At 34.1% G+C, this 25,437-nt stretch overlaps 1 protein-coding gene across 10 annotated transcripts in view; it reads left to right on the top strand.

Annotated features, from left to right (window-relative positions):
• AFG2A (AFG2 AAA ATPase homolog A) overlaps positions 1 to 25,437 on the top strand; it is a 342,561-nt gene that overhangs the window by 25,178 nt on the left and 291,946 nt on the right. For all 10 annotated transcript variants that reach the window (XR_012498999.1, XR_012498988.1, XR_012498987.1 and 7 more), the window contains exon 10: positions 14,091 to 14,245. Coding sequence is in view for 6 of the 10 variants with exons in the window: in XM_074341241.1 (XP_074197342.1) it covers positions 14,091 to 14,245 (155 nt within the window). In the remaining 4 variants the exon portion in view is untranslated. The remainder of the gene's footprint in view (positions 1 to 14,090; positions 14,246 to 25,437) is intronic.

The raw sequence follows: 25,437 nt of genomic DNA, 5'->3' as shown, positions 1-25,437 counted from the left end.
AGGTACTGCACTGGGTGCTGGGGCTTCTCAGTGAATAAGAGAGATTTGGCCTCTCTCCTGTTAAAGCTAAAGATGCACAGGGAAGTATAGCAGTGTAACAGGTAGTTAAAATACATTGTATTGTATTTGAATGGTCAGGGAGGTTTTAGTGTACTAATGAGAATCAGGTCTTGAGACCAGGTGCCTGGGGACCATCACCATTCAAAGGTTGAGTTGTTAGAAAAGGTCTGGTATAGGAGACTGAGGAGTGATTAGAGAGATGGGAGGAGAACCCCCAAAAATGGTGACTCAAGTGAGGGAAGTTTTCAAAGAGAAAGTAATTAGAAATAGTGCATTAATAATTATCTCTGATTGAGTACTTACAATGTGTCAACCGTTGTTTGAAGTCCCTTAGCACATATTAATGATTTCTTACTCCCTTATATGGTTATCTTCATTTTATAGGTGCAAAAACTTAGGTCAGAGAGGTTATGGAGCTTTACCAAGATCACCCGAGAGGTTATGGAGCTTTACCAAGATCACCCAAGAAATAAATAGTGGAGCCAGGATCAACAACATAGAGACCACAGTGACATCAAGTGCTTAGTTTCTTACCTGGGAGGTCATGGGGCCCTTGGAAGAGAGTAGTTCTAGTGGGGTCCTGTGGCTAGTTGCTAGATTGCAGTAAATTGAGGGGTGATTGAAAATTGAGGGAACAGAGATAGTGATTATGAATTACTTTTTCAGTTTTAATGGAGTGTTATTTAGAGTTTTGGTACCTTCCAAAAAAAGAAATAAATATGGTTGGCTGCTCTCCCCCTTTGCCGCATCTGTGCATCCCGATCCTTGCCCTCCTCAGGTCAAAACCAGATCAGACTGTGTTCCTTCATTATTTTCTTGGTTCCTCTCCTCTTACGTGGGCCTTGCTCTTGTCCACCAAGCTATAGATCTTCAACCTCTGTTGGCATAAGAATTGTGCTCTAAACAACTAAATCCCCCCCCCCTTTCTTAAACTCAGCATTTTAGTACAGTTGGTAAGTTAGGTAAGTAAATAATTTGACATTAAAAAATTGAAAATAAAAGCTATATTTTAGGAAAGTCTCTTGAAACCTGGGGCTGGTGAAGTGTATTAATTCTGATGTCATAGAAGTAGAAGACTCTATCAGAAATCATTTAGTATATTCCTTTATTTCGCAGATGGGGACAGACAACGTGCTCTGTCCAAACTCAAGTAGTTAGTGAAGTCTTGGCCCAAGAATCAGATCTTGAGACCAGGTGCCTTCCAAGCAACTTTTAAAGTTGATCGGGCGTTCAGAAGAGACCTGGCTTCTGCAATCAGTTTAAGTTAAACCAATCATGTGTAGTATAAATAAAGCACAAATTGAGGGTATCCTGTTTAATTTCTTTTCTATGAATAAGCAATGAGAAATGGAACTCTCAGTTCCAGATATATCAAGTGATACTTATCACCTTGTCTGTATTTCATACTGAGCTGAGAGAGATTAAAGACTCCAGATAAAACATTTTCTGGAGTTCTGATACTTTGAGTAAAGTATATTTTAAAAAGGAAGACTTAGATTTTGTTATAGTTGCTTTCATTCTTCATATGCCTGAGTATGCTATTCAGAAATTTCATGCGTAACTTTTATAATTCAATTCTGAGATCAAGATGCCCATGTTTCATGTTACTTCTTTATATAATTAAGTATCTGTAGAGTAGATAGAAATCCTAAAAAGTATTATTACCCCTGTGATCAATTTAGGTTTAGTTTCTAATAATGGAACTTAATTGCAGTCTCAAAAAATAACATAATTTAGTAGGCATTGAGTATGAAATTGTAAGCTTCCATATGTGTGGGGCAAGATGTCTGTTGATTGAATCTGGAGCAGATGGTTGGGAAGAGCATGAATTCAGAGTAATTGCTCTTGTCCAGAACTGATTATATCTGGATAGTGATGAGTGGCTTGAGGAGAACATGTCATATACTGGAAAGAATGTGTTGGATTAGGCTTGCCTGGGGCATTTTGCCTTTTCTCTTCACTGTGTCTTGTTTTCCATCTCAAAACTTTTGAGAGCATTAGAACATAAAGTAATGAAAACAAAATGACATTTAATTAGCTGCACCTGTTTTTTATTTCAGAGTTGTGTTTCTTAAGAACATTGAAGCATTGCTTCTGTTTTTGCTTACATTTTAAAAATTAACTTTAAATCTTAAATTTAGTAAGGAAAGGAAGTGCCATAGATTGTTTGCCCTGAGCTATATTCCTTGATGATGTACATGTCTCTATTTCCTCCTCTAATTAATTGCTTACTTCTGGTTTTTTATAAATACATGTATTTTTAAAAATTTGGTTTCTTAGCATGGATTCTAGTGTGGCTTCATTAGGAATGCTGATGTCTAATAATTTAAGCTTAGCATCATAGAATTTTAAAGCTGAAAAAATAATTTAAAGCAAACATATTTAAATCTTTCCAATTAATAAATGAGATAACTGATGGCAAGAGGAGGTAGGTTTTATATAAAGGAACACCTAAGCTAGTGGCAGGTATAGGACCATGGAGGATTCGTTGCATTAATATGGTAGCTCCAGAGATCTTTAATTTTTTTGAACTCTGATATACATTTCACATTTAATTCATATAAATTCTGTACATTATTTTCAAGAATAGCATTTGTATAACATAGTGTACCTCTATATAAGTCTAGAATCATGGAACCTCATATTGGAAAAGATTCTGCAGGTCTTTGGTCTATGGCGGGGATTTCCAGGATCGCTTTTACGTTTATATGGCTTTTACAAATCTGTAGTCATCCCTATTTTCTTCACTTTCTGACAATCTGCCATACTTCATCTTCTCCATCTATCTACAAACAAATGAATAGAGTTGGATTTAGATTTATTTAAAACATGTTCTTTCATTTTTCTAAAAGTGAACTCTTCAAGGACAGAGATTTTTGTCTTTTATTGTCCTCCAGGGCTTCATAGTCTCTAAAATGAAGTATTACGTTCATTCTTGTCCCTAGACCTTTATGTATGGTCTTCCCTCTGTCGCAAATACTCCACTGCCTCTTTGGCTTCAGTTCCCATGTTAGCAGTTTGACATCAACTCACTCTTCAAATCTAACTGCTTGAGCTTAGACACACATTTTAGTCTCTCTTAATTTGTGAAATAAAGGAATATACTAAATGATTTCTGTGAAGGTTATGTAACTCTAAACTGTCACTAATCCTACTGAACTGAGTTAGATGTCCCTGACTTGTGTGTTTGTGCCACTTTGTTCTTTCCATGTCATAATACTTGGCATAGTTTATAATAATTATTCATTGTTATGAGTCTTCTCTGTTAGACTGTTAGCACTATGAGAGGTTTATCTGCCTTCTTGTTCTTGTGTACTCTAACATGTAAGAGCTCAAGATGTTGTTGAATAAATTATGCGTAAGAGGTTCTCAGTGAGTATTTTGAATGAATGAATAGAATTGAAGAGTACCTGTGAAAGAGTAGCTTGTAGTCAATGAATGCATCTTCTCAGTGATTTCATGAAACAATATTTTAATATTTACTTTGCTTTAATATGAATTGTATTGAATTGGCAAGTAAGTAATACAGGTATGGAGTAGTGATTCTCTCACTAAGAACTGTTTTTTAAAAATACTGTCGGATTAATTCACATAAGGAATGCTTTTGTTTCTCCTCTAGTTTTGTTCTCCTTTGTTTATAGTGGCTTTGTTTATAGTTTTTTCCCTTTTACTTCACTTTTTTTGTATTCTATTTTTTAGTAAACTTCTTTCTGAAATATAACTTGTAGAAAAGTGTAAAACTATTAAGATCCATGAATTTTCCAGAATGAGTACACTCATGTAATCACCACTCAGATCAGGATATAAAGCATTTCTAGTGCCCTGGAACCTCCATCAGATTCTTTCCTGGCCAAGACTCCACACCTCAGCCTAAAAGGCAGCTACTCTTATGGCTTCTAACACCATAGATTAGTTTGGCCATGGTGCATAAAAGTACATATTTCTGTTTGCTTTATATCTGGGAGTGAAATTATTGGGTTGTAGCATATGTGTATGTCCTTGATAGTAAATACTGCCATAAGTTTTCTGTAATGATTGTGTCAGTTAACTCTTCCACCAGTAATGTGTGGAAATTTCAGTTTCTCCTCAATCTTGTCAACATTTGGTGGGTTTTTAACAGTATTTCACTGTGGTTTTATTTCTCTGATGGCTGAGTTGAGTACCTTTTTATATATGTATTGTCCATTTGGATATCTTCCTTTGTGACATACCTGTTCAATATCTATTCAATTTTTCTACTGTGTTGCTTTAAAAGAATAATAACTCTTTATAGTCTCTTTTGAGGAATAGAAGTTTGTAACTACAGATATTTATTATAACATATATAAATACAATGAATCCAGTTTATCATTGTTTTTCTTTGTGGAAAGTGGTTTTTATATCCTGTTTAAGAAGTCTGTCAATTCCACTGTTATGAATATTTTATTTTACATTATCTTCTTTGATTCTGAAGATGCTTTATGAGCTCTCCTTTTATATTACCATCTATAATTAATTTACTTTTTTCCATGTAGATAATTAGTTGTACCAGCACTAGCTGGTGAAATGACCATTCTTGTTCTGCAGCGTTACTTTGTCATAAATCAAAGTGTTTGGGTTTAATATCCGGTTCTATTTCACTGATCTCTTTGTCCTTGTGCCACCATACTATTGAAATGTCTTTAATCACTTCAGCCTTATTAAAAGACTTAACTTCTGGTATGTAAGTGCACCTTCTTTTTTCTTCTTCATCAAGTTTTTCTTAACTACTCTTGGCCCTTTGCAGTTGCTTAGAACATTAAAAATCAGCTTGCTCCCTCCCCTCAAAATGGATTTAGGTTGAAATTATTAAATCTCTTGATCAATTTGGAGAGAATAAGAAAGTTAACATTTGCAATTTATGAACATGGTAGATCCCTTCATTTATTTTAAGTCTTTAATTTCTCTCAAAGTTTTATAGTTTTATGTGAAGAAGTCTTATATAATGTTCAGTAGATTTATTCTAAGGTATTTAAGTTCTTTTGAATGCAGTTATAAATGGAATCTTTTAAAATTTCACTTCATGATTGTTTTTGTTTGTATCTAGGAAAAATAAACTTTTGTGTACTGGCTTTATGACTACCTTGCTAAATTCACTTACCAATTTTAATAGCGTGTGTATAGATTGAAGTTTTTTATGTATGAACCCATGTTACAGTTTTCGGTGTATGCAGTCTGCAATAATGAAAATTTCATTTCATTCCTTTTAACCCCTGCACTTATTATTTCTTTTTCTTGCCTTACTGCAGTGGTTAAATCTTTAACATAGATTTAATAGAAGTGATAACAGTAGTTATACTTACCTCATTCTTGATCCTAGGCAGAAAATTTCTAATATTTTACTACTATGAGTTATATTTGCTCTCTTTTCTTGTAGCTAATATGATAGAGTAATGAAATTTCCATTTATTCCTAGTTTGATTTTATAATTAATGATAATTTTTATGACATTCCTTTTCTATGTCTATGGGATAATATTATTCCTTTTCTTTATTCTATTAATGTGGAGAATGATGATGATTGATTTTTCAAATGTTAAACCAACTTTACATTCCTGGAACATAGCCATCTTTTCACGATGTATAATCCTTTATATATTGGTATTTTTGCTGTTGTTTAGGATATTTGCAGTTACGTTTATGAGAGAGATCAGACTATAATTTTCTTTTCTTGTAATGTCCTTTTAGGATTTGAGGAACAGGGTTATTTCTGGCCTCATGAATGAAGTTGGGAATTATTCTGGCCTCTTTTTTCTCTGCAAGAGTTTTTGTAAGCTTAGTGTTATATTCATCCTTAAATACTTTGTAACATTTACCAGTAAAGCTAGCTATGCCTGAAATTTTCTTTGTGGGAAAGATTTTAATTACAGAATTAATTTATTTAATAGCTATTGGAATATTTAATTATGTGCTTTTTTTGTTTATGTGTTAGTTTTGGTAAGCCTTTTTTTTCCCCTCCAAGTTTGTTTATTTCAGCTAAATTTTTGAATTATTTGGGTTAAGGTTATTCTTAGTATCCTCATTATCCTTGCAATGGTCTGTAGGTTCTGTAATGATGTCTCCTTTTATACTCCTGATATTGGTAATATGTATCTTTTCACACATATCTGTGATTGTCTTGCCAGAGATTTAACTCTGTTAGCCTTTTCACTTTAACACTATTAATTCTTCCAATCCATGAACATGGAATAGTATAGCTTTCCATTTGTTTGTGTCATCTTCAGTTTTTTCATCAATGTCATAGTTTTCCGAGTACATGTCTTTTACTTCCTGATTAGGTGTATTACTAGGTATTTTATTCTTTTTGATGCAATTGTAAATGGAATTGTTTTCTTAATTTCTCGTTCTGATAATTTGTTACTAGTGTATAGAAACACAACAGATACCTGTTTATTAATTTCATATTTTCCAACTTTACTGAATTCATTTACTAGTTCTATTAGTGTTTTGGTAGCATCTTTAGGATTTTGTATATAGAGTGTCAAGCCATGCACAGTGACAGTTTTACTTCTTCCTTTCCAATTTTGATTCTGTTTCTTTCTTTTTCTTGTCTGATTACCATGGCTAGAACTTCCAATATTATGTTGAATAAAAGTCGTGAGAGTGGGCATCTTTGTCCTGTTCCTGTTCTTAGAGTAAATGCTTTCAACTTTTCACCATTAAGAATGATGCTGGCTGTAGGTTTATCATACATGGCCTTTATTATGTTGAGGTATGTTCCCTCTCTACCCATCTTGTTGAGAGTTTTTATCATACGTGGATGTTGAGTTTTGTCCAAAGCTTTTTCTGCATCTATTGAGATGATCATGGTTTTTATTCTTCAGTTTGTTAATGTGGTGTATCACATTGATTGATTTGCAGATACTGAAAATTCCTTGCATCCCTGGGATAAATCCAAATTGATCATGGTGTATGATTCTTTTAATGTATTGTTGGAGTCAATTTGGCAGTATTTTGTTGAGGACTTTTGCTTCTATGTTCATCAGGGATATTGTCTTAAAATTTTCTTTTTTTATAATGTCTTTGTTTGCTTTTGGTACCAGGGTAATGTTGGCCTTGTAGAGTGAGTTTGGAAGTGTTCCTTCCTTTTCAGTTGTTTGGAATAGTTTGAGAAGGATAAGTGTTAACTCTTCCTTAAATGTTTTATAGATTTCCCCTGTGAAGCCATCTTGTCCCAGACTTTTGATTTTTGGGAGTTTTTTGATTACTGATTCAGTTTTAGTACTAAATGATTAATTACCAGTCTGTTCAGATTTTCTGTTTCTTTCTTAATCAGTCTTGGGAAATTGTATGTTTCTAGGAATTTATCCATTTCTTCTAGGTTGTTCCTTTTTTTATTGAGGTATAATCTCTTATAATCTCTAATGAATCTTTGTATTTCTTAGTGTTGGTTGTAGCTTCTCTTTTGTTTCTGATTTTATCTATTTTGGCCCTCTGTCTTTTTTTCCTGATGAGTCTGGGTAAAGCTTTGTCAATTTTGTTTATCTTTTCAGAGAAGAAGCTCTTCGTTTTATTGATCTTTCCTGTTTTTTTTTTTTTTTAGTTATTTCATTTATTTCTGCTCTGATCTTGTGATTTCTTTGGGTTTTATTTGGGTTTTATTCATCCTTTTTCTAGTTCTTTTAGGTGTAAGTTTAGCTTATTTATTTGAGATTTTTTTTTCTTTCCTGAGGTAGGCTCATGTTGCTGTAAACTTCCCTCTTTAACTGTTTTGCTGTGTCCCATAGATTTTTGATCACTTTATTTTTATTGCCATTTATCTTCAGGGTTTTTTTTTTAAACTTCATTTTCAATTTCTTCCGTAACCCTTTTAGTTGCATATTATTTAGCCACTGTGGGGTTTTTTTTTTTTTTTTTCCTTCCATTTTTTTCTTGTAGTTAATTTCTAGCCTCATAGCATTGTGGTAGGAAAAGATGCTAGAGTATGATTTCAACCTTAAATTTATTGAAACTTGTTTTGTGACCTAGCATGTTATCTGTTCTGGGAATGTTCCGTGTGTACTTGAAAAGAATGTGTATTCTGCGGTTTGGGAATGAAATACTGTATGTGTATATATGTATTTACACACACAAGTCCAGCTGCTTTAGTGTCTCATTTAAGGAAGTGTTTCCTTACTGATTTTCTGTTTAGATGATCTGTCTGTTTGATGTAAGTGGCTGTTAAAATCCCCTGCTGTTACTGTGTTACTATCAATTTCTTTATTTATGCTTGCTAATATTTACTTTATGTATTTAGGTTCTCATATATTGGATGCATATACATTTACAATTATTAGTCATCTTTTTGTTGGATTGATCCTTTTATCATTATGTAATATCTCCCCTTTTCTCTTTTTGCAGTTTTTATTTTAAAGTCTTTTTTTGTCTAAGCAGTGCTACCTCAGCTTTCTTTTCATTTCCAGTTACATGAAATATTTTTTTCCATCTACTCACTTTCAGTCTGTGTGTCTTAGATCTGAAGTGAGTCTCTTGTAGGGCAGGCTATGTAGGGTTTTTTGTTTTGTTTTTTTTTTTAGTATTATTCATTTAGCCACTCTGTGTTTTTTAATTGGCATATTTAGTCCTTTTAAATTTAAATTAATTATTGATAGGTATACACTTGTTGCTGTTTTATTTATTGCTTTCTGGGTTTGTTTGTTTGTTTTTAGGTCTTTTTTGTTCCTTTCTTCTTTTTGCTCTCTTTCCTGGAGATTTGATGAGTATCTTTAGTGTTATGCTTGAATTCCTTTTTCTTTTCATTTGCTTTTTGGTGTGTATCTATTACAGTTTTTTGATTTGTAGTTATCATGAGGTTTATATATGGCAACTGATTTATATATGTGATTATTTTAAGTTGATGATCTCTTATGATTTTCTTGTGTATTTCTTATATATTCTAAAAACCATACGTTTTTGCTCACATCCCCACATTTAATGTTTTTGACATCGTATTTTACCTATTTTTGTTTTGTGTATCCCTTAACTACTTACTGTGGATATAGATGATTTTAATACTTTTGTCTTTTACCTTTCCTACTAGCATTATTAGTGACTCATCTATTCCCTTTACTTTTTATTTGTCTTTACTGTTGAGATTTTTCCTTTCATAATTTTTATGTTTCTAACTGAGGTCTTTTTGCTTAGAGAAATTCTTTTAACCTTTCTTGTAAAGCCAGTTTAGTGATGCTGAACTCTTAGCTTTTGCTTATCTGTAAACTTCTTTATCTTTCTTCATATCTGAATGATAGCCATCTTGAGTAGAGTATTCTTGGTTGTATGTTCCCTTTCATCTCTTTGAATATATCATGCCACTCCCTTTTCTGGCCTGCAAATTTTCTACTGAAAAGTCAGCCTATAATTTTATGGAACTTCCATTGTTCATAACTAGTTGCTATTTTCTTGCTGCTTTTAAGATTCTTTAATTTTTGCCTTTTCCATTATAATGTGTCTTGGTGTGGTCCTCTTTGGGTTCATCTTGTTTGGAACTCTTTGTGCTTCCTTGACGTGGATGTCTCTTTCCTTTCCTAGGTTAGTGAAGTTTTTAGCTATTATTTATTGAAATAAGTTCTCTGCTTCTTTCTCTCTTCTTTTGAGACCCCTGTCATGTGAATATTAGTATGCCTGTTGTTGTCTCATAGGTCTTTTAAAACTACCCTTATTCAATTCTTTTTACTTTATTTCTGTTTAGCTTGAGTGATTTCACTACTCTGTCTTCCAGTTTGCTGATCAATTTTTTAGTATTGTGTAGCAATCTACTGTTGATTGCTTCTCGCAAATCTTTTACTTATTGTATTCTTTTTTTTTTTAGTTGAAGTATAGTTATTTACAATATTGTGTTAATTTCAGGTGTATAGCATAGTGATTCAGTGTTTTTTGCAGGTTATATCCTGTTATAGGTTATTGCAGGATAATGGGTATAATTCCTTGTGCTATATAGTAAATCACTGTTGCTCATCTGTTTTATATATAGAAGTTTGTATCTGTTAATCCCATACCCCTGGTTTGTCCCACCCTACCTCCCTATCCCCTTTAGTAATCACAAGTTTGTTTTCTATTCCTGAATCTCTTTCTGTTTTGTATATACATTCATTTGTATTATTTTTTAGTTTCTACATATAAGTGATATAGTATTTGTCTTTCTCTGTCTGATTTGCTTCACCAAGCATAATATTTTCTAGGTACATCCATGTTGCTGCAGATGGCAGTGTTTTGTTCTTTTTTATAGTTAAGTATATTCCATTGTGTGTGTATGTATATACACACACCCCATGTCTTCTTAATCCAGTCTTCTCTTGATGGGCACTTGAATTGTTTCCATGTCTTAGCTGTCATAAATAGTGCTACTGTGAACATTAGAGTGCATGTATCCTTTTGGATTAGTGTTTTCATTTTTTTCTGGGTATATACTCAGGAGTGGAATTGCTGGATCATATGAAAGTTGTTTTTAGTGTTTTAAGGAACCTGCATACTGTTTTCCACTGGCTGCACAAATTTACATACCCACCAGCAGAGTATGAGGGTTCTCTTTTCTCCACACCCTGACCAACATTTGTTATTTATAGACTTTTTGATGATAGCCATTCTGACAAATGTGAGGTAACACCTCATTGTGGTTTTGACTTGCATTTCTCTAATAGTTAGTGATGTTGAGCACCTTTTCATATGCCTGTTGGCTGTCTTTATGTCTTCTTTGGAAAAATGTATATTCAAATCTGCTGCCCATTTTTTAACCTGCTTGTTTGTTTTTCTCAGTGTTAACTTGTATGAGCTATTTGTATATTTTGGATATTACTAGTTATTTCATTTTTTAGTTCTATTTGGTTCTTCAGTATATTTTCTCTTTGTTAAAATTTTTACTCTGTTCATCCATTCTATTCCTGAGTTTATTGAGCATCTTTATGATTATTACCTTGACCTCTTTATTGGGAAGATTTCTTATCTCCCCTTGGTTTATTTCTTCTCCTGGTATTTTGTCTTGTTCCTTTATTTGGAACGTACTCCTCTGTCTCCTCATTTTCCCAAATTTGCTCTTTTTTTCTGCGTATTAAGTAGGTTGGTTATGTTTGCCAGTTTTGGAGAAGAGGCCTCATGTAGGAGACGTTCTTTGGTGCCTGGTAGCACACTCCCCTCTGGTCACTAGAGCTGTATATTCTAGGGCATGCCTGCTGTGTAGGCTGCATGGGACACATCTGTCCTCCCATTTGTAGGTCACCCACGTAGGTGTACGGGTCTTGACTATGTTGCATCTCTGTCCCTCCTACTGTCTCATAGTTTCATAATTCCCTTTTAATATCTTTAGTTGTGGAAATCTTTTCTGCTAATTTTCAAGTTGTTCTCATAGATAGTTGCTTTGCAAACAGTTGTAATTTTGGTATGCTTGTAGGAGGAGGTAAGCTCAGGGTGTTCCTACTCTGCCATCCTTGCTACACCCCCCCTAGTATTTCTTAACTTTTGGAAACTCTAGGCTTCTTAATTCTTTTTCCTTTTCTGTTTCCTCTGGGAATTACTGCTGTTTTCTTGCTATCCTCATAGATGTGGAGTTTTTGCCCAGCTTTAAGTTCAGTAGTTTGTATTTGAACTTGTAGAGGTTATGCTGTTTTATAAATATACGTTTATATTATAGTATTATGTATACTTTTTAAAACCATATATTGCCTGCCCTTTCCAAACCCCTTTCTCAAATGAAAATAATTGGTCTCCTTTATTGCCAAATTTTATGCCTCATGATGTAAATATGGTGGGAAAATTATTACACCACTTCCTTTGTTTCAGTTTTTAGTGTATAGGTACCAATAAGAGTAAGCTATCTGGTCAAACTTAGAAATATTGACAAAATTGCCAGATTTGAAACATGAAGTAGTTCCTTTGGTCTTTTGATTACTTCCATTTATGTAAAGAGTTTTTGAGAACTGTTTAAATTCTTTCAGGCCACCAAGGTACTGTTTAAGGCACAGTGCCTTATTTCTGAAACTTTATTTATTTAGTTTTTTATACTCTGGTACTAATTAACTAAAAGGTGTGTTGGGCAGCGAAACAGTCTAATTTAAAATCTTTATTTTCATGTCAAGAGCTGTGAAGGGCTTGAGATTTTTACCCAACTTGTAAGCTATCAAGTTTCACAAGTGCTTGCAGAAGATGCAGTATTCCTGGGTCAGAGTTAAAGGACAGACTATTACTTTAGCAACAGAAATAGCCAGAGCAGCAGCATTTGCTCCACTCTAAGAGTCTCAGTATTTACAGCATTACAGGGGGAGAACTCTCAGCATAGGGAGGGTATGCTGTAATGGGCAGTAAGCATGTTTGCCCTTTGCTTTGGCAGGAGACACTCTGTCTTCCTCTATCTTCCTGTGTACAAACATCCTTGAAAAGATGGTTTGTAACAGAGTCAGTTAGTGCTTGTGCTGGAAAGATAAGCAGAAACATGAATGGCCTGAAGAATTATCTTTCAACATTTTTGGAAGGCAAAAAACCAAATGGGCATTTGTAAGATAGACTTATATAAGTGACTTATAAAGATTTTAGATTGTAGAGAAAAGCCTAAGAAAATTTCCCAAGAAAATAGTGATGTTTTTACACATATCCTCAACTTCCTCTTTTGTAGCTTTTTTTCCAGTTAGCCTGCTATCTCAAATACCTCTGTGAATATTAGACTTACACTGATAGTTTTCCTTGGGAAAGATCACTATGGATCTATTTTCTGAGTGTCGTTCTACTATTCACTGTTTTTTCTTAGTAGTCAAAGATATGCAACCCTCTCTGTTTGGGGGAATTTATACCTGCATTCCTTGCATCAGTGCTTCTGTTTCAAAGTTCAAACAAATGAAAGCAAGTAAAATGGCAATTATGTTATCATTTTCATTTAGTAAAAATTCATTGAGGCATAACATTTTAGACAAAAGATGTTAAAAGTGATGGAACTAGCTGTTGTCCCAGGGCAAGTTCACATATTCAGGCTGGATTTCTAAGTCTCTGAGGCTAAAATTCTTCAAATGGGACTTCATTGTGCACTAGAACACAAGTATAGCACTTCACTGAAAAAGACCCTAAGGCAAAGAGCACATAGGGACTTTGCTGCCCTCTAGACTGGAGGTCTTTGTCACAGATCAATAGGCTCCAAATCTGGTAATTTAGGTGTGGGTGGAGGGGGTTGGACATTCACTCCTGTCAGTGTTTAAACTCCAAGCAAATAGCAAAGACAAAGAACCTAGTATCTTTAACTTCCTAGATCAGCGTTACCTCTTTTCATTTGTTTTGGATCTTTCTAAATTTGACTTGATTGGCCATCTTTTTGTCTTTGTATTTTGCTGTTCTGATTCTACTTCTCTATCTCTGCCTATTAATTCTCTCTTTTTTTAAACCATTGTTTATTCTTAAGCTCCTCAGATAATAAGGTTTCCTAAGATTGAGTCTTCAGCCTTCATTCTTCCATCCCTCATCCCTCCCTAGCTTCCCTTGTACAGGTCTCTTCAATGTCTATAATGTAAGCTCTTGTGTGTATGTGCATAACTCTGAAGTTTGATTCTCTCTTGAGTTCCAAAACCACATTTCCAACTGCAGGCTAAGTATTTCCTTCAAGATGTTCTGCCATTACCTTACAAAATTTAACTTTGGTTTGTTAACAAAAGGTATGAGGCAAAAGAAATGTTCTTATTTTAATATTTTGCTCTTTTCAGAGAAATTCCCTAAATTATTTTGATAAAGCGTTATGGTCTTTTTTGTGGATGTTCTTTTATAAGTTTTATTTCACATTTGTAAATACCTGTCTTTCCATGTTTCACATCAGTTTGTCATATTTTCACCGTCAAAACTAAGCATTTGGATTTTTGCCTTCATCCCCTATATTATTTTCATCTACCTCTCTACCTTCTTACTGCTATCCACACAAACCCCCACACCTACACACAAAAGCACACAAAATTTTAAATGCTACAACATGAATTAGGTTTGGACTTTTTGTTATTATTTTTATCAGTAATGTTTCAGTCTGTATTTGTGAGGTAGAAGATAAAGCTTGTTTTACTTTTCTTTTTGTAGGTCTCTATGCCTTGCGGAGAGTCTTGAGGAAACAGCCTAACCTCCCTGACAGCAAGGTGGCTGGATTGGTGAAGGTTACTCTGAAAGATTTTTTGCAGGGGATGAATGACATCAGGCCCAGTGCCATGAGGGAGGTAGCAATTGATGTCCCAAATGTAAGTATTTGTACCCTCATACTAGCCATACTGTTTGAATTAAACTCTGAAAGAAACTGAAAGTCCAGGGAAACTACCTTCCTAAGCTAAACTTAAGAAAAAAATTTTTAATTGAAATTTTTATGGAGATAATTGTAGATTCAGTACAGTTGCAAGAAGTACTTTAGGGAGATCCTGTGTGTCCTTTACCCAATTTCCCACAAAGGTAACATTTGCAAAACTCTTGTACAATATCACAAGCAGGATACTCATTCTGATAGAATCACCAATCTTATTCAGATTTTCCCAGTATTACTTGTACTCATCTGTGTGTGTATGTATGTGTGTGTGTCTGTATTTAGTTCTGTGCAGTTTTATTACAAGTAAAGGCTTGTGTATCCATCATCGGTATCAAGATACAGAGGAGTTCCATCGGCACAGTGATCTCTTGCTTTGCTCTTAACTATACCCACCTTGTTCCTGTCTCATTTCTTAAATTCTGTCATTTCAGAAATGTTATATAAATGGAATTATACAGTATGCAACTAACTGGGATTAGTTTGTTGTTGTTGTTAATTTAGTGTAATTCCCTGGAGAGTCATTCAAATCATTATGCATTAATAGTTTGTTCTTTTCTGTTGCTGAGTAATACTCCATGGTATGTATTCACATGTTGAAGGACATCTGGGCTGTTTCAATTTGGGGCTAATATGAATAAAGCTGCTGTGAACATTTATGTACAGGTATCATGTGAGTATAAATTTTTCCTCTTTTGGAACAAATGCCTATGAGTGCAGTTACTAGATTTAATACTAATTCCATGTTTAGTTTTACAAGAAAATGTCAACAAGACTAATTTTAGAACAAAAAAACTTCTAGTTATGATATTTTCTACTAATGATGCCTGGTATTTCCTGGGGTTCTTTTACGTACACTACATCATTGACTGTCTTTGCAAAGTTCTCAGTCAAATCACGACAGGGGCAACAAAAGCTACTTTTTAATGCATGGACTACCTATTATATCACTTATGACCCACGTGGGCCTGATATTCAGGAGCAAAAATAGGCCTTTGAATATATTAATGTATTTAGAAAATGAACATTGAAACAAGCATTGGCAGTGTGTCCTGCACTATATATAATATGCTAATAGATATTATGAAGTATCAAAAGAGAGCTGTTATTTAAATTTATTTCACCATAGAGCAGAGAGTTTCTGTATTTTGCAGTGTGGTAGACTGCAAAAAATGACCACGGATTCTTCCTATCACTGTGTTTGTCACTTTGCGCTGCAGTGTTGTAGCTCCTACTATAAAAGACTCAGAGTCAAGTATTCCACCCTTGAATCTGCACTTGGCCATGTAACTTGCTTTGGCCAATAGGGCATTGGTAGTCATAATGCAAGCAGGCTTGAAAGTGCTTAGTGCTTGCCTTCTCTTGTTGATCTTTGACCTTGCTTTGTTAAGAAATCTGTACTAACTTCCTGAAGATGAGGGACTGTGTGGAGCAGAGATGAGCCTGCCTAGTTGAGATCCATCACAAATTGTCAGACATGGGATGCCATGCTAGACCACCCCATCCCAGTCGAAGTTTGCCTATATCAGAGGAAACCACCTAGTTAACCCTTGGAATTGTCAGAGATAATAAATGTCTGTTGTTGTGAGCAGCTAAATTTGTGAGTAATTAGCAAAAGCTAAGTGAAGCAGACACTTGTTAGCTTCTTGTAGAACACATTTCTTTTGTGAATGTAGGCTGAGAAACAATACGCTGGAAATAAGAACATCTCCAAGGACTAGCTGCCGGTTTAGGCTGCTTAATGTGATGTTGAATCCTTTTTGAAACATTTTCTAACTTACTACTAAAAGTTTGACTTTGGGGTTTTTTAGAAGCTCTATAGCAGAACACGATAATTTCGTATGAATAATTTGACAAACGGAGTTAGAATAGAGAATGATTGATGTTGGGTTAGTAGAAACTTTTCATGTCTGTGGAACTTGTGGTCTTAAGTTTGGGCACATTGACTGGTATGAATACTTTTTTTGCAGGATTTATGTGTACTTCATTTGGTGCCATTACGTAATTTAATGGGTCAGGTAGATGCCTAATCATCAAATGTTACATGTAAAAATTTTGGGGGATAGGGCTATAAACTAACTACACCATCCAATAACATTTTTAGTTATTTTAAAAGCTTAGGAACTGAAGAAACATACAGTAAGCTTTTAAACTTAAAGTTACTACCAATGGAGAATGTGTTTAAACAATGGCTGATCACTCTTGGAATCGTGAGCTGATTTATTCATCACAGGAACCAGGACTGCAACTGCATTTTTGCTTTAATGAAAGATTTTTTTCCTTTATTTTCTTTTGATACAGTATTTACAATTCATGGACTTGTGCCATTTTCCATTTGGCACTTTATTATTTGGCCTGCGGCCATGGTGCACTGTGATGTTACTCATGAGGTCCAGAGTGATTAGCCCTGGTCAGAGTACTTTCTTACATTGCTTTTCATGCTCACTTCAGATTGTAAAAATATTCCTGAGAAGTCAACATTTCTGTAATTAGATTCCCCTAAACATCACTCTTCTAGCCATTATATCTACAAAAATATCTCCAAATTATTTCTGCAAAAGATTTGATATTTATTTTGCTATAGAAAACCTGTTCCAAGTAGCTAGTTAATTGCAAACATTTTTAATAGTAAATTGAGCATTCAGCATCTTTTGAGAGAAGGTTTTGGTGTGTGAAATTAAACCTTCTAAATCACACTTGCCTAATTTAAGTTTGAAAGAAATGTCTTAAGATGGGAATGTTGCCAATTATAATATAACGCATTATTAATTTCAGGAGACCACAAGTGTTAGCCACTTACTTAAATGTAATGTTTCCTTTTTTTGGACTTTTCTGAATTGGTGATTATACCAAATGATATATTAAAAGTCAAATGTATTTTACAGTTAATTGGTGATGAAAGACAGATGTATTTCTTTACTCTAGGAATCCTTAGAATCTTTGAATATGCTAATAAGCATTGTGAAATTTCAGTTTTTCACCCAGAGGTAACTTTTAATATTTTGTTATAGTTCTAATAGCTTTTTTAGAATTTTATAAAATTTTTTGTGCATGTAGGTATTTTAATATTATTAATCTTAAGGTATATATAATTTTTTTTAAACTTTTTTATTGATTTATACTCATTTTACAATGTTGTGTCAAATTCCAGTGTAGAGCACAAATTTTCAGTTATATGTGAACATATATATATTCATTGTCACATTTTTTTCTCTGTGAGCTACCATAAGATCTTGTATATATTTCCCTGTGCTATACAGTGTAATCTTGTTTATCTATTCTACAATTTTGAAATCGCAGTCTATCTCTTCCCACCCTCCACCCCCTTGGCAACCACAAGTTTGTATTTTATGTCTGTGAGTCTATTTCTGTTTTGTATTTATGCTTTTGTTTGTTTTTTTGTTTGTTTTTTTAGATTCCACATATGAGCGATCTCATATGGTATTTTTCTTTCTCTTTCTGGCTTACTTCACTTAGAATGACATTCTCCAGGAGGATCCATGTTGCTGCAAATGGTGTTATGTTGTCAGTTTTTATGGCTGAGTAGTATTCCATCGTATAAATGTACCACATCTTCTTTACCCAGTCGTCTGTTGTTGGACATTTAGGCTGTTTCCATGTCTTGGCTATTGTAAATAATGCTGCTATGAACACTGGTGTGCAGGTGTCATTTTGAAGTAGGGTTCCTTCTGGATATATGCCCAGGAGCGGGATTCCTGGGTCATATGGTAAGTCTATTTCTAGTCTTTTGAGGAATCTCCATACTGTTTTCCCCAATGGCTGCAACAAACTGCATTCCCACCAGCAGTGTAGGAGGGTTCCCTTTTCTCCACAGCCTCTCCAGCATTTGTCATTTGTGGACTTTTGAATGATGGCTGTTGTGACTGGTGTGAGGTGATACCTCATCATAGTTTTGATTTGCATTTCTCTGATAATTAGTAATATGGAGCATTTTTTCATGTGCCTATTGATCATTTGTATGTCTTCCTTGGAGAATTGCTTGTTTAGGTCTTCTGCCCATTTTTGGATTGGGTTATTTTTTTCTTAAGTCATATGAACTGCTTATATATTCTGGAGATCAAGCCTTTGTTGGTTTCATTTGCAAAAATTTTTTCCCATTCCATAAGTTGTCTTTTTGTTTTACTTATGGTTTCCTTTGCTGTGCAGAAGCTTGTAAGTTTCATTAGGTCCCATTTGTTTATTCTTGCTTTTATTTCTATTGCTTGAGTAGACTGTTCTAGGAGAACATTTTTGAGATGTATGTCAGATAATGTTTTGCCTATATTTTCCTCTAGGAGGTTTATTGTATCTTGTCTTATGTTTAAGTCTTTGATCCATTTTGAGTTTATTTTTGTGTATGGTGTAAGGGAGTGTTCTAGCTTCATTGTTTTACATGCTGCTGTCCAGTTTTCCCAACACCATTTGCTGAAGAGACTGTCTTTATTCCATTGTATATTCTTGCCTCCTTTGTCGAAGATTAGTTGACCAAAAGTTTGTGGGTTCATTTCTGCGCTCTCTGTTCTGTTCCATTGGTCCATATGTCTGTTTTTGTACCAATACCATGCTGTCTTGATGACTGTAGCTCTATAGTATTGTCTGAAGTCTGGGAGAGTTATTCCTCCAGACTCTTTCTTTCTCTTCAGTAATGCTTTGGCAATTCTAGGTCTTTGATGGTTCCATATAAATTTAATTATGATTTGTTCTAGTTCTGTGAAGTATGTCCTGAGTAATTTGATAGGGATTGCATTAAATAAATAGATTGTCTTGGACAGTGTGACCATTTTAACAATATTGATTCTTCCAATCCAAGAGCATGGAATATCTTTCCATTTTTTAAAGTCTTCTTTAATTTCCTTCATCAGTGGTTTATAGTTTTCTGTGTATAATTCTTTCACCTCCTTGGTTAGATTTATTCCTAGGTATTTTATTACTTTGGGTGCTATTTTAAAGGGGATTGTTTCTTTACTTTCTTTTTCTGTTGATTCATCGTTAGTGTAAAGAAATGCAACTGATTTTTGAACGTTAATCTTGTAACCTGCTACCTTGCTGAATTCTTTGATCAGCTCTAGTAGTTTTTGTGTGGACCTTTTAGGGTTTTCTGTATATAGTAACATGTCATCGGCATATAGTGACACTTAGGGTATGTATAGTTTTATACTCTGCTTTTTTCACTAAAAGTTATATGGTAAACGTCTTACTCTAAAATTTTTGGCAAACATCTTGTTAATAGTAGCATAATAGACTATATGTGGATAAACTGTAATTGTTTTATCCTTCTTCCATTCTCAAATACATAGGGTATTTTCTGTTTTTCTCTTGTATGATTATAAACTTATTTTTGTCCAGATCTTTGCATTTATGATTCGTAGGAGTGGAATTACTAGACTAAAATATGTGATTTTTAAATCTTGTGACAAGTATCATCAAATTTTTTTCCCCAGAAAGATTTTTCTAATTTATAAGCATGTGATGAAAATGTAAAATCACCAAGAGCTTAAGCAAAATCTCATTTTATTTTCACTTTAGTCCTTTTCTCTAATTTTTACTTTCCACTAGTTTATTTTCTTGACCAAAATTTTCTTTATTTCTTGGAATAATATTTTTTATAGTAATACTTATTTCTTAGATAAGTTTTAGATGAAGAGATTTTAAAAAGAAAATGGAAAGAAACTATCAGTTACATATCTTCTCCCTATAAAAATGTTAAATTTTTAGATAAAAGGGTATAGCTGAATGATTTTCTAATGCATTTTAAGTTCCATAAGAGCAGAGGTTCTTTTTGTTTTTATCTTTAGTACTTAGCATAGGATTAGCACATACTAGATGTCCAGTCAATATTTGATGAATAAATAAGTGAATAACTATAATTTTCATGGAAAAAATAATTGATGCTCAATTCCAGATATTTGAGAAATACTTGAAAAAGGTTATCTTCCTTCTGTACCAAAGTCCAATATAAGCTGTTACTACCCTTATGTAACTTTCTTCAGATTTTTCATGTTTTATAAAGCAACTGATTTCTTCAGTGAATTTTAACAATTTTGGAATACAGATGCCTATAATAGTGCTGACCTGCCTACTCTGGAGGGGTATACAGTAATTCTTTATATTTTTTGTGGAATATGTTGCTTCTTTGACCTACTATTAAAAAATCCTCCTTTTATTAAGGTAAACAAAGAAAAATAGTGTTTTTAATATTTATACTTATATATTATCTTTGCAATAAGTCATTTTTTATACATCATAACATCACTGATACATGACATTCTTAACCAAATATATACAAGTTTATTGGCATCAAGTTTATGTAATTCATTTATGTATCTTAGCTTCCTCCCCACCGCATGCCACTTTCCCAACTTCAATTTATGTAGTTTTAGGTTGTCCCTTACTGTTTGGAAATAATCCAAATATGTATATTTTTGATATTACCTTTGGACTGCAGTTTTCAGAATTTGGACCATTGGTTTAAAATAAGCTAAAAGCCAATAAAAAAAAAATAGAACTCTACTTTCATATGAACCTACTGTTGTAAAGTGAACTGCAACCAAAGCTTCAGGACTATATAGTCCCGAACCTGTAAGCTTGGATCCTGGTTAGATGTAGAGGTAGTTGTGATCAGATTGTCTACCAAGTGTCATTAGTTAAATGAACATTTTTCATTTACTCTCATTTTAAAAAGTAGTAAACCACTTAATTATATGAATAATTACAAGGCTGTCTGTTTCACTAGTTACATATTCAAAATTTGGTGATGTATTTTTATTTGGCACTTTTTCAGGTGAGATTGGAACATCAGAATGTAATGAGCCAGTTGAATTTCTTAGGATGCGCTCATTAGCATTACTTTATTGGTGCAGAGATTTGAGTTAAATAGTTTAATTGACCACAGTTACATTTCACTTTTCATGTAGCTTCAGGATAATTTGAAGGAATTTGAGTTTCTAATTTTTTAAAATAGTACTATATTCTATGTTTTCTTTGTTCTTACAGACTCAAAGGGTTGAGGGTTTCTGTGATACTTTACTAAATAACAGATCACTTTTTTTGGAATAGATAGTACAACCTGTAGAAATTCTATTAATTCCATATTGGCTCTTGGCAGGGCTTTTGAATTCAGTTTCTTTTGATTTTGCTTCTTGTTGTCTAGACAGAAGAGTGTCTTCTATCACTCCCAAGATCCTAGTCTTCCCTGCCAACTTCTCTTGTGCATTTTTATAGTTTTAAGTAATAACAATTGAACAGGAAAGCACATTTGGGAAAGTAGATTACTTTTAACCAGGAAATACTCTGTGCCAAAATCAAGATTGTAGTTTTAACCTTATTAAATATTGTCGAAGTTTAACTCTTTCATTCCAGTTTTCTTTTTACCCCTTACTTTTCTCAGGCTTCAGGAGGAGAAATGAGAAGATACAAAAGTTAGTGGAAGGATCACCAATTTCTGTACTCAGTCCTGATCCTGGTTAACTTTGATGAATTTGAACACTCTTTCTTTCAGATTATAAATAGAAAACTCATAATGCAGTTTCTGATGAATGTCTTCTTTTAAATCTGTAAATAAAGTTAAGGTTGTCCACGCGTGTGTATAGATGAGCAGTACTCAGTACAAGCACAACTCATTTTGGTGTGCTTCCCTTTATTGTGCTTTACAGATGTTTTTCACAAATTGAAATTTTGTGGCAACCATGCAACAAGCAAGTCTTTCAGAGCCATTTTTCTAACAACATTTTCTCAGTTTGTGTCTCTGTTACATTTTGGTAATTACTGCAATATTTCAGACTTTTTCATTATTATATTTGTTATGGTAATCTGTGATCAATGATCTTTGATGTTACTATTATAATTGTTTTAGGGCACCACAAACTGTGCCCATATAAGATGATGAACTTAACTGATAATTATTGTATGTTCTGGCTGCTCCACTGACCAGCTGTTTACCCACTTCGCTTCCTCTTCTTGGGTCTCTCTGTTCTCTGAGACACAACAATATTGAAATTAGGCCAATGAATAACACTGCAATGGCCTCTGAGTATTCAAGTGAAAGACAGAGTTACATCTCTCACTGTCAGTCAAAAGCTAGAAATGATTAAGCTTAGTGAAGAAGGCATGTAGAAAGCCAAGACAGGCCAAGAGCTAGGTCTTTTATGCCAGTCAAATTGTGACTTCAAAGGAAAAGTTCTAGAAGGAAATTAAAACTGCTACTCCAGTGGACACATGAGTAAGAAAGTAAAACAGCCTTACTGCTGACATGGAGAAAGTTTTAGTGGTCTGCATAGAAAATCAAACCAGCTAGAACATTCCTTGAAGCCAAAGCCTAAGCCATAGCAAATCCCAAACTCTCTTCAATTCTGTGAAAGGTGAGAGTGGTGAGGGAGTTGCAGAAGAAAAGTTTGAAGCTAGCTGAGGTTTGTTAATGATGTTTAAGGAAAGAACCTGTCTCCATAACATTGAAGTGCAAGGTAAAGCAGCAAGTGCTGATACAGAAGCTGCAGCAAGTTATCTAGGAGATCTAGCTAAGATAACGAATGAAGGTGGCTACACTAACCAACAGATTATCATTGTAGATGAAACAGTCTTATACTGGAAGAAGATGCCATATAGGAGTTTCATAGCTAGAGAGGAGAAGTCACTACCTGGCTTGAAAGCTTCAAAGGATAGGCTGACTCTTGTCACGGGCTAATGCAGCTGGTGACTTAACATTAAAGCCAGTGCTCATTTACCTTTCCAAAAATCCTAGGGTCCTTGAGAAATACGCTGAATCTACTCTGCTTGTGCTCTATAATTGGAAAAACAAAGCCCAGATCACAACACGTCTGTCTACAACAGGGTTTGCTGAATAGTTTATGCACACTATTGGGACCTAATGCTCAGGAAAAAAAAAAGATTCCTTTCAGAATATTACGGCTCATTGACAATGCACCTGATTACCCAAACGTTCTGATGGAGATGTACAAAATCAGTGTTTTCATGCCTGCTAACACAATATCCATTCTGTAGCCCATGGACCAAGGCATCATTTTGACTTTCAAGTCTTAAATAAGAAGTATATTTTGTAATTCTTCTGATGGATCTGGACAAAATTAATTGAAAACCTTCTGAGAAGGATTCAGCATTCTACATGCCATTAAGAACGTTCATGAGAAGAGGTTAAAATACCAGCATTCGTAGGAGTTTGGAATAAGCTGATTCCAACCCTTATGGGTGACTTTGAGGGGTTCAAGACTTAGGTGGAGGAAGTAACTGAAAATGTGGTAGAAATAGCAAGAGAACTAGAAGTGGAACCTGAAGATGTGACTGAATTGCTGCAATCTCATGAGAAAACTTGAGTGGATGAGAAATTGCTTCCTATGGATGAGCAAAGAAAGTGATTTCTTGTGATGAAATATACTGGTAAAGATTCTGTGAAGATTGTTGATAATGGCAACAAAGGTTTAAGAATATGAAATAAACTTAGTTGATAAAGCAGCGGTAGGGTTTAAGAAGATTGACTCCAGCTTAGAAAGAAATTCTACAGTGGGTAAAATGCTTTGAAACATTACATACTGCAGAGAAATTGTTCATGAAAGGAAGAATCAATTGATGTGGCAAACTTCATTGTTGTCTTATTTTAAGAAATTGCCACAGCCACCCCAATCGTAAGCAACCGCTGCCCTGATGACTCAGCAGGCATCAAGATCAAGACAAGACTCTCCACCAGCAAAAGATTATGACTTGCTGAGGGCTCAGATGATGATTAGCATTTTTAGCAAAAAAGTATTTTTAAATTAAGGTATGTGTTTTTTTTAGACATTATGCTATTGCATACTTACTGGACTACAATATAGTATAAACATAACTTTCATATGCTCTGGGAAACCAAAAGATTCAGGCCTCATTTTATTGTACTGTTCTCTTTAATGAAGTGAGCTTGAATGGAACCCACAATATCTCTGAGGTATGCCTACAAATACTTGATGAGTGTTTGCTAAAAGCACAGAATTTCATTTACAGTAAATAAATCATCGGTAGGGTTAATGCAGTTCTTTTGTGGTACTACCTTTACTTCATCTTACACAGATATGCAATGATTGCATACTCTTTTTTAGAAATTTTTTATCGAAGTATAGTGGATTTACAATGTTGTGTTGCTTTCTGGTTTATAGCATAGTGGTTCAGTTATACCTAAATATATTTTTCATATTCTTTTTTCATTATAGGTTATTAGAAGATATTGAATGTAGTTCTCTGTGCTACACATTAGGACCTTGTTGTTTATCTGCTTTATATATAGCAATTTGTATCTGCTAATCTTAAACTCTTTGATTTATCTCTCCCTCCCCCTTTTCCCCTTTGGTAACCATAAATTTGTTTTCTATGCCTGTGAGTCTGTTTCTATTTTGTAAATAAGTTTATTTGTATCTTTTTTTTAGATTCCACATAAAAGTGATATCATATGATATTTGTCTTTCTCTGTCTGACTTACTTTACTTAATATGATAATCTCTAGGTCCATCCATGTTGCTGCAGATGGCATTATTTCATTCTTTTTTGGCTGAGTAGTATTCCATTGTGTGTGTGTGTGTGTGTGTCTGTGTGTGTGTGTATGTATACATACATATATATATATATATATACACCACATCTTTTTTATCCAGTCATCTGTGGTGGACGTTTAGGTTGTTTCCATGTCTTGGCTATTGTAAATAGTGCTGCTCTGGACACTGGGGTGCATGTATCTTTTTGAATTAGAGCTTTCTCCAGATATATGCCCAGAAGTGGGACTGCTGGATCATATGGTAACTCTAGTTTTTTAGGGAATCTCCGTACTATTTTCCATAGGGACTGCACCAAATTACAGTCCCACCAACAATGTAGGAGAGTTCCCTTTTCTCCACGCCCTCTCCAGCGTTTATCATTTGTGAACTTTTTAATGATGGCCATTCTGACTGGTGTGAGATGATACCTCATTGTAGTTTTGACTTGCAGTTCTCTGATAATTAGCAATATTGAGCACTTTTTCATGTGCCAATTGGTCATCTGTATATCTTCTTTGGAGAAATGTCTATTTAAGTCTTCTGCTTATTTTTTCATTGGGGTGTTTTTTGTTATTGAGTTGTATGAGCTGTTTGTATATTCTGGATATTAAGCCCTTGTCAG

The sequence above is a fragment of the Camelus bactrianus genome, chromosome 2 (assembly GCF_048773025.1).
Source record: "Camelus bactrianus isolate YW-2024 breed Bactrian camel chromosome 2, ASM4877302v1, whole genome shotgun sequence".
Classification (NCBI taxonomy): Eukaryota; Metazoa; Chordata; class Mammalia; order Artiodactyla; family Camelidae; genus Camelus; species Camelus bactrianus.
The sequence above is the reverse complement of the archived record's forward strand: the minus strand, read 5'-3'. Positions and strand labels throughout refer to the sequence as shown.